Source organism: Taeniopygia guttata, chromosome 5, assembly GCF_048771995.1.
Source record: "Taeniopygia guttata chromosome 5, bTaeGut7.mat, whole genome shotgun sequence".
In the NCBI taxonomy this organism is placed as follows: Eukaryota; Metazoa; Chordata; class Aves; order Passeriformes; family Estrildidae; genus Taeniopygia; species Taeniopygia guttata.
In genome coordinates, this window is record NC_133030.1 from 21597635 (window position 1) to 21606474 (window position 8840).

Sequence of the window (8840 nt, forward strand, 5' to 3'; positions counted from 1 at the left end):
GATCAAGGTACATGTTTGTGAAATTCTGTCAGTGCAGCATAGAAATTGAAAGTTCCATTATGTTCTGTTGGAGTGCTGTCTCTTTTCTTATACATAGATTACTAATCATAGCAAATGTTGCAGGCCAGTTATGTGGTAAGTGGATACTTGGTTCACTCCTCTAAATTTGTGATGACCTAAGAATGTTTCACTTGATATAATGATCTATAAATTATTTTCCCTTGCAAAAATATTTCTAAACTTATATATGTTACATGCCGTAAACCAGATTTGAAAATTAGGCAATTTTGCTGCTTGATCAGTTTTGCTGACCGTAGTGGAAGGGTAATTTAGCGGTTTTTTTCAGTTGTGAGAATGATAAGTTTAATATTGCATTTCAGGGTAATTTTATGGCCTAACCTGCTTTGTATCTATTATCTGTGCTTCTGATGCCACTCCTGATTTTAGTTACAAGTTTCAGTCTCCTGAAACTCTCCTGAGTGTCTTTGCATGAGATTTTTCTTGATGGATATGTCTTTTGTCCCAAGGGAGGGAAGAGTTTTCTTGCTTTTATTATTGGAGTTTGAAGATAAGTGACTTTCTGTTAATGCTTCAAAGAAATAAATCTGCTGAATCACTAGAGTCTTGTCATCACACAAATGCTGATAAAGCAAATCTTATGAACAATGATTGTTACCCTTTTTTTAAATTTTTCTGTTTCCCTTTGCAGATGACATTAAAGTATCTGTAAATGATTTTATTATCAAGGCAACAGCAGTTACTCTGAAGGTAAGCAAATAATTGACTTTAAGAATATATTTTAGTAGTAAACTGCCAAGGAGACAAGAAAATAATTTTGTGAATCTATGTGGAGATGTGAGTGGGTTCACAGTAAAGCTGGTAATTCTGTATTACTTATTATCAGTTTTTTTTAGGTTTCCAGGTAAAATTCTCTTCACTGTCTATGCTGTGAACTATAAAAATGAGAACTTCTTAGTGAAGATCAACCTACTGCAGTTAACATCTGCAAATCACTGTAGTTGCTTTGTCAGCAGACTAAAGCCATTGCCAAGATCATTCAGTTAAGCTTAGTTACATCTTATTTCTTTCAGTTATAAGCAAACATTTACCTAAGTCTTACACAAACTTTGTTATTACTTCAGGTGTATTCTTATGGTACGTTAAGTGATGCCTGCTTTGAAATAAAAATTCTTCTGGCAACCACTCTTCTCATTGCTAGGAATTCTCATTGCCTGGATTACCTCACAATAATATAAAAACGTTGGAAAGGATGTGAAGGCTGGTTTTCTCATTTGTGAGCATAATTTGAACTATTTAGAAATTGAGAGAGGAATTTGTTTAAGTTGGGGGAGTATTCCTATGGATGTGTGGAATTGAGAGAACACTGGAATGGAAGAGACTTAGCAAATTTCTAGCTGAACATGTACTAAATATTAGTGTATAATTTTAAGAGGTATATCTTAGGTATAGCTTAATGTATAATTTGGACAGAAAATAGACAGGATTCTAGGGAGTTTCATAAGCAAGTGCCCTGAGAGAAATTTGAGGCTTTATTTAGACCGGAAAAAAAACTCTACAAGTTAATACCAAAACCAAAAGGGAGAGCTAAATATGTGTGCTGTGCTTTTGTTAGATGTATACATAACAAGAAGCTTTTTTAGTGGCCTAATGAAACTTTTTGTGAGGAAATAGTGACACCCCAAGTTTACCATGAACTGCTGTGAGTGTTGGATAATTTATCTCTGCACCAGAGAGCAAGTAAAAGGAACAGGAGACAGAGAGAGCAAGAGGTTTTGTGTTTTGTCGTCTGAGGGGGCTGTTAATTTTTGAGGTGATAATAATGTTGTGTTGATATGGAAGTAATCAATAAAATTCTTCTATTCTATTGCTTTGTTAGAAATCTATGCTAGCATTTGCTTGACTATTAAAATAATACATTTTAAAAAAACCAACATATTTAACTCAGTATATCAGTATATCAAATTCATGATCAAGTTCACATCTCATTTCCTTTCTGTTCAGCATTTCAGGAAAAGATGTGGGCAGCTGCTTTAAAAAAAAAAAAACAAAACCAAAACCACTTCTGCCTGTACCACCCCCCTAAAACTGGGTAGTGCAAATACATCTTCAAGTTTAAATTCAAGGCAGTTTCATTGACTCTTTTCTGGGTACTCTTCAGAGAATATTTTGTCAATATTTTATTTCTGAACAATGAAAAATATGTTCTAGCTTTTATGAGCTGTCTGCAGCTGGTTTGACAGTTTATGATATACCTCAAGATACTGCTTGTATTGGTTCTTGAACATGCTAAATTTGTCTTTCACTTAGAATATCACAAGTCCAGTTATGGGTTCTGTGTTTCAGCTTGGTCTTGACATTTGACAGCCAAGATTTTGCGAATGTGCCAGTGGGCTCACCAGGTGACAGCCCAGTATAACCATTCTTTGTGGAACAAGAAGGGAGAAGGGTGGAGGAAGGAAGTAAAACTTCCAGGCTGATATCCTCAAGTGATTGGGCTTTGTAACAATCTATAGCAGCTGAACTTTAAAAATAAATCTTTAATTGTTGAAGTGACAAATTCTGTCCCTACCATCTCTTTTGAATACCGTTATATAAAGAGTTTGAGTTGTACAGCACCCACTTGAGGGCATCTTACAACTCTGTAAACTGTGGGACTTCTAGAAGTTTATTTAGCTTGCAAAAAATACTACATACTTTTTTATTCTTTTCTCTCTTTCCTTTTATTTTTTTTTCACTATACATTCTGGTGTTGAAGAATAGGAACTCAGAATACAGTCATATCACTTCTTCCTGGGAGCACAGTTACTTTAGATAGACAGTAGAGTCACTTTTGATATTGTGTCCCTCCCATAATTTTTCTGGAATACTTTCTTCATTTCATTAAACTGAAAAAACAAAATGAAATTATCAGTTAACATCTCAATTTTATCTTAGTCCACCCACAAAAAAAAAATCTGATGCATTTTAGGAGAGCATCTGAATAACAGTGAGTGTACCTGCAGCATATTTTATTTGTTGAGAATCTTGCTTGAGACACCAGTGAAAAATAACATGCGGGTACAGTAGGATGTCCATTTCCATGCTTTAAAATCCAGCATCTTGTGATTTATTTTGTGGGAGAAGTTGCACTGCTTTGAGGGTTTACATGCTGACCCATTATAACATGTTATCAGTGAAATTTTTAGTAATTTAACGTTTTTTTTCTAGCAACACTAAACTAATTTCTGTCTGTCCTGCCATTTTTAGTTTCTGGTGCATACATTTCATGCTTTTTGATAAAGTAAATACGAATAAAATCAGTTCAAACTAATTCACTTGGTGGATGCCTGTAGGTAGCTATATGTCTTAAAGGAATTTCCTTTTTTTTAATAACTGATTGTACAGTTATTCTTTTAACAGCTGTCTTTTTTTTATTGTCTGTCTGTGTTAGCAAATGCCAGATGTGAATGTGACGTGGGATGGGGAAGTCTGCAGGCGGCTGCAGTCCATTGACATCTCCATTGCCGTGGCAACGGACCGAGGGCTCATTACGCCCATCATAAAAGATGTTGCTGCCAAGGGAATACAGGAAATTGCTGCCTCTGCAAAGGTGGGTCTGAAATGTGCAGCAGGCTGAGGAATAGAGCAGCTGTATGGTTTTCTGTAGCAGAAAATGTAGCATGACCCAGATACACATCAGTAATAACAAAGGCAGTGGAACTAAAGCATTTTCAGCATTACTTACACTTCAAAATCATTAATTTTGCAACTCTTCATTTTTGATCAACAATAATATCATGTTATTTAGTTGAATAGTGGCTAGACTTCTTGAAAAATTAACCTTTACAGACTTTTGCAATTTAATATAATTGTAATTCTTCAGTCCTCAAGAGAATGCTGCTTAATGCTAGTTTCATTAGTATTTCCAATCTTGGGGTTTGAGATTTTGGTTTTTTTGTGTTTTTTCACTTTCCCAGAAAATTTCTTGTGTCTGCTTTTTTTACTGTCTTTGCAGTTATATTAGGGAACATATTTCTGTCTGCATTTTTTTCAACATGCAGTTCAATTAAGGATGTAACATTAAACTCCTCAGACTAATGAGCAGTATTTTGCATAGACCAGGTGCCAGTCAGTGTGATATGTGGTGGTTGTTGCCAGATAAAGGAGTGGGTTTTGGCAGGCAAAAGTAGAACGGATGATGAAATGTCCCAAGACAGGCCTCTTTTTATCACTTAACGAGTGCTAATCAAAGGCCTACAGCATCTGAGGAATGCAATGGAAGGAGATCCTGTGGCATAAGAATGTCCCCAAACTAGACACCACTGTGCCTTTTATGTAAAACTACAGAAATCATAATAGTTCGTGTTGATGGAGGGGAAACAGCCAAAAAGTTGTAGCAGAAAAAGATGGGTCATGCCACGAAACATTAATAAATGTGTGTTTTTAAGATTTTTTCCAATCCATATTGCTTACTTTATGCCCAATGTGTTGTGAAAACAATTCCTTACGCTAGTAGCCAGTTGAGGAGGAAGGTCAGCTGAGATTGTTGTGGGATTAGTGATAGAATGACATGAAGAGAAGCATTGTTCAGTGTTGTGCTTTCATTATCATCCCCAATACCTGTAATAGTGTGTGGTATTGCAAACCTCTTACCACAAATCAATGTCCTGCAGTTCCCATGATGGAAATGCAGCTTGTGTTACATTCAATGGGGCCGTGATAGTGAGCATTCCCCTTGCCTTTCAAGTGGAATGCGTGTGACATAGGTGTCCACACCAACATCATTTTGCTTTTCAACTTCCTCACTGAATTACTGAAATAAACATGTACCTGATGCGCACACATTGCAACTGCAGCTGCTTCTCTGTCAGTTTCCCTGTAGTTTGGCAGGCGCTTTCTTTGTGTAATTGCTTATATATCCCCTTCTGCTGCATGGTAATTTGGATTTCTTTCCAGGTCATATGCATCCTGGCACTGGATTTTCATAATTCAAATAATGCAATTGCACAAACACATCATGCTTATATTGATCCTGTTGTGTGAATGCTTTTCCCATGGCCATTGTCTTCACTAATTATTCAGAGAGGAGAAAAAGCCTAAACTAAAGCTTAGTGTATCCTTGTAGTTTTGACAAGCTTATTATGAATTTTAAAATTTTGTACAGCTCTGTGATCTTATCTTGGAATGTAGTATGAACTTCTTGGGCTGTATTTGAACATTTCTTTGGTTAAATTTTAAAGAAGAATCTCACAAATGAAATGGAGATCACAGAAGGAGTGACCTTAAAGGCAACCTTCAAAAGGTAGTTTACCTGGGAGAAATATATTCATTCAATCTGGTAGAAAGTCCTGAAATAGTACATGTTGGTTTCTTTAAACAAATATATTAAGAATACTGTGAATTTATCTCATCAGTGTTTTGCTAGATAATCTAAAATCACCAGGGAGAATGCTGGTTCCATTGTAAAAACTGGAACAATATTTGTAAGGTGAGAGAACGGCGTTTATTGAACAGCCAATATTGGTGAGAAAATGAAGTTTTGTGTCCTAGTCTCTTTGCCAAATCATTGCAGATACAACAGTGTTGCTGAGGTGCTTCCCTAAATCCAAAAGCATGTGACTTTTGCTTACTTAATGTCTGTATGGTACTTAAAATGTTTTACTGAAATAAAAATAATTAGTCTATTACAACACACTGATTTCTTTATTTTCTCTGCCTGTTTTCTTTCATTTTCTTTAGGCTCTAGCAAAGAAGGCCAGAGATGGAAAGCTGTTACCAGAAGAGTACCAGGGAGGATCTTTTAGGTAAAACTCTAGCACCATTTAATAAATGCAGAATGGGTTCAGAACTGTTTTTTCCTCAACTATTCCACTGTCTTTTAATGCATTGCTTTTAAAATCTTGCTCTGTTTAGGGTGAAACTCTTGTGATGATTCTTAGGGTCAAACCTAGACTGAGTGTCTTGTATCAGAGAGAAATAATTACCCTGCTACAGGTTCATTTCATCTGTACTTGGCACTGGTGAGGCCACACCTTGAGTCCTGTGTTCAGTTTTGGTTCCATCCCCACAAGAAACACATTGAGGTCCTGGAGTGTGTCCAGAGAAGGGCAGGGGAGCTGGTGAAGGGTCTGGAGCACAAGTCTTGTGAGGAACAGCTGAGGGAACTGGGGTTGTTAAGGCAGGAGGGACCATATCGCTCTTCACTCTTTCTGCTTAAAAGGACTGTAGCTCTGGTGAGGTGTGGGTTGGTCTCTTCTCCCAGGTAGTAACAGGAGGAAAGGAAATGGCCTCAAGTTGCACCAGGGGAAGTTTAGATTGGATATTAGGAAAAAATTCTTCATTAAATGGATTGTCAAGCATTGCAACAGGTTGTCCAGGGAAGTGATTGATTCACCATGCCTGTAAGTGTTCAAAAAGCAGGTGGATGTGACACTTAAGGACCTGGTGTATGGTGAACATGGCAGTGATGCCATTTGATGGTTGAACTGTACTGTTTAATCCTTTTTCCACTCTTTGCTGTAACTATAAACAGAAAGGAGGAGATGGTGGGCCAGCTTTCTCCATAGACAACTTGTTGCAGAAGAATCCAAGCCTTTCCTAATATACCACTTCACAGGTGGTGACACAGACAGAATTGTTTTCATGTGCCTGAGTGATACCTGGATGCCCAAATTTTATTGCTTAATGGATACCAGCAGTCATTGTAACTTGCAGTTGTGAGGTTCAGTCTAAAAGACATTTGGCTTGGAACAGGGACAGGCAAAATACATTAAAATGGCTTAATTTCTGGCTTCATTGTCTGCAGTGCAAGAATATATTTCTGTAAAGAGATGGGATTTTTTAAAAGGTGCATAATTTTTAATTACAAAAATTCCAAACCCTCGAGAGTCTGTGCTCAACTGAAAACAGTTCAGATCTATTTTTAAGTTAATGGGTTTTGCCTTGGAGGGAATTTAAATCATAGTAGTTATTGTATATAGATTATTTCTTGGATGGAATATGCAATTTTTGATGTTACTGAAACTCTTTTCTGTTTTGTTCAGTATCTCCAATCTGGGTATGTTTGGCATCAGTGATTTCACAGCAGTCATAAACCCTCCTCAGGCCTGTATCCTCGCTGTGGGCCGGGCAAGACCAGAGCTCAGAATTGTGGAAGATGAAGAAGGGAATGAGAAACTTGAACAGCATCAACTCATGACAGTGACTCTTTCGAGTGATGGTCGAGTGGTGGATGATGAACTGGCTTCAAAGTTTCTGGAGACCTTGAAAGCCAATATAGAGAATCCAATGCGACTGGCCTTAAATTAAACTCAGTGAAGATTGCTTCCTGTTTTGGCAACATAGATAACTATCATATACTTAGGATTGTTTTTCTGTATAGAGGAGCAAATGGCTGAAGACGGACAGTTAAAAATACTTAATTTATGAATGAATGTGAAACACTCATGATTTTAGTCTTCTGTAATAACCAGGTTTCGTACTGTAAAGCTAAAAGACTTTGAAGTTAACATACCACATTTCTTTAAACACATATCACCAATGGCACACCTTTGCATAGGAAAGTCAGTCTCATCTGTTAAAAAAACTCAATAAAAATTCATTAAATATAAAAGGGAATAATAGAATAATTTGGGTTGGGAGGAACTTTTAAAGGTCATCTAGTTCAGCTTCTCCTTCAATGACCAGGGATGTCTTCTGAGCCCCACCCACCCTGATCTTGAATGTTCCCAGAGATGGGGGATCTTCTCCCTCTCTGGGCAACCTCTTCTTTTACCACCCTCACTGTAAAAATCTTCCTTATATCTAGTTTGAATCTACCTACTTTCGGTTTAAAGCTATCATCCCTTCTCCTATTGCAACAGGCCCTGTTAAAAATTTGTTCCCATCTTTCTTAAAAGCCTCCTTTAAATATTGAAAAAAACAGAACTTAATTGTGCAAGCAGTGTTCTCACAGAGGTCCCAGTACGGAAGCTCAAATTTTGCACACTGAGTAGTTGCAGATTGATGCTGTTCTTTGCATGGATGGAATGTAGATGTAAGTAGAAAGTGTTTCATCTTCAGTGTATATTGAAGTGTAACTTGGAGGCTCCAGTGCAGTGACCTGAACTTTAACAGAATTAGATTGGTATCTTTCTTACATATAAATATGGAACCACATATTGCATGTAAATGTTATGAAATAACTGTTTACAGGACCTCATGAGAATATAAATTGTCAATAGAATTATGGGAGTTTGTTTTATTCTGGTTTGTGCAACTGCTTTTTCCTAATGATTTGTAATTATGGCAGCAATTTAACAAGTAAACAGCTACTTGCAGGACAACCTTTACTTAACACTGAGGTGAGAGTTTTTGATAAATGAGTTTGCTTCTTTAGCAGCTTCTATCATAATTTTCACAAACTATTAGTTTGACTGGAGAGAACTTTGATTACCAGATATAGTTTACTGTGCAGGAATGGACATAGCCATTCTGTATTTCCAAGAGTTTTTTACAGATAAACCATGTTAAAGATTGGTTCCTGAGGATTAATTTGCAATTTGAAAAAAAAAAAAAAAAAAAAAAAAAGGACCAATTTCTATATTGTCCTTAATGTACAAGAAGATCTCATTGCTGAAGCTGCTCTGCCCAGGAGATTTTTCAGGCCAGTTATAAATCTGATTACCTGCTTTTCACTTGTGCACGAGTTGCTGCAGTGGTGTTCCCCGGCAGCCCTAGGTGGTGCTCCCGCAGGTGAGGGCTGCATGGCTGCTCTGCCGCTGCAGTTCTGCATGCGCTGCGATCCTTTCTTGCGAGACAGTGCTTTTCCTGCGCCCTCGGAGCCACTGGAAGGCGCTGTT

General features: G+C 37.2%; 1 protein-coding gene across 1 annotated transcript in view; it reads left to right on the top strand.

Annotated features, from left to right (window-relative positions):
* PDHX (pyruvate dehydrogenase complex component X) overlaps positions 1-8324 on the top strand; it is a 33338-nt gene extending 25014 nt beyond the window's left edge. The window contains exons 8-11 of the mRNA XM_002199608.7: positions 710-768; positions 3452-3610; positions 5740-5804; positions 7044-8324. Coding sequence (XP_002199644.4) covers positions 710-768; positions 3452-3610; positions 5740-5804; positions 7044-7308 — 548 coding nt within the window. The 3' untranslated portion in view covers positions 7309-8324. The remainder of the gene's footprint in view (positions 1-709; positions 769-3451; positions 3611-5739; positions 5805-7043) is intronic.
* The last annotated feature ends 516 nt before the right edge of the window (positions 8325-8840 follow it).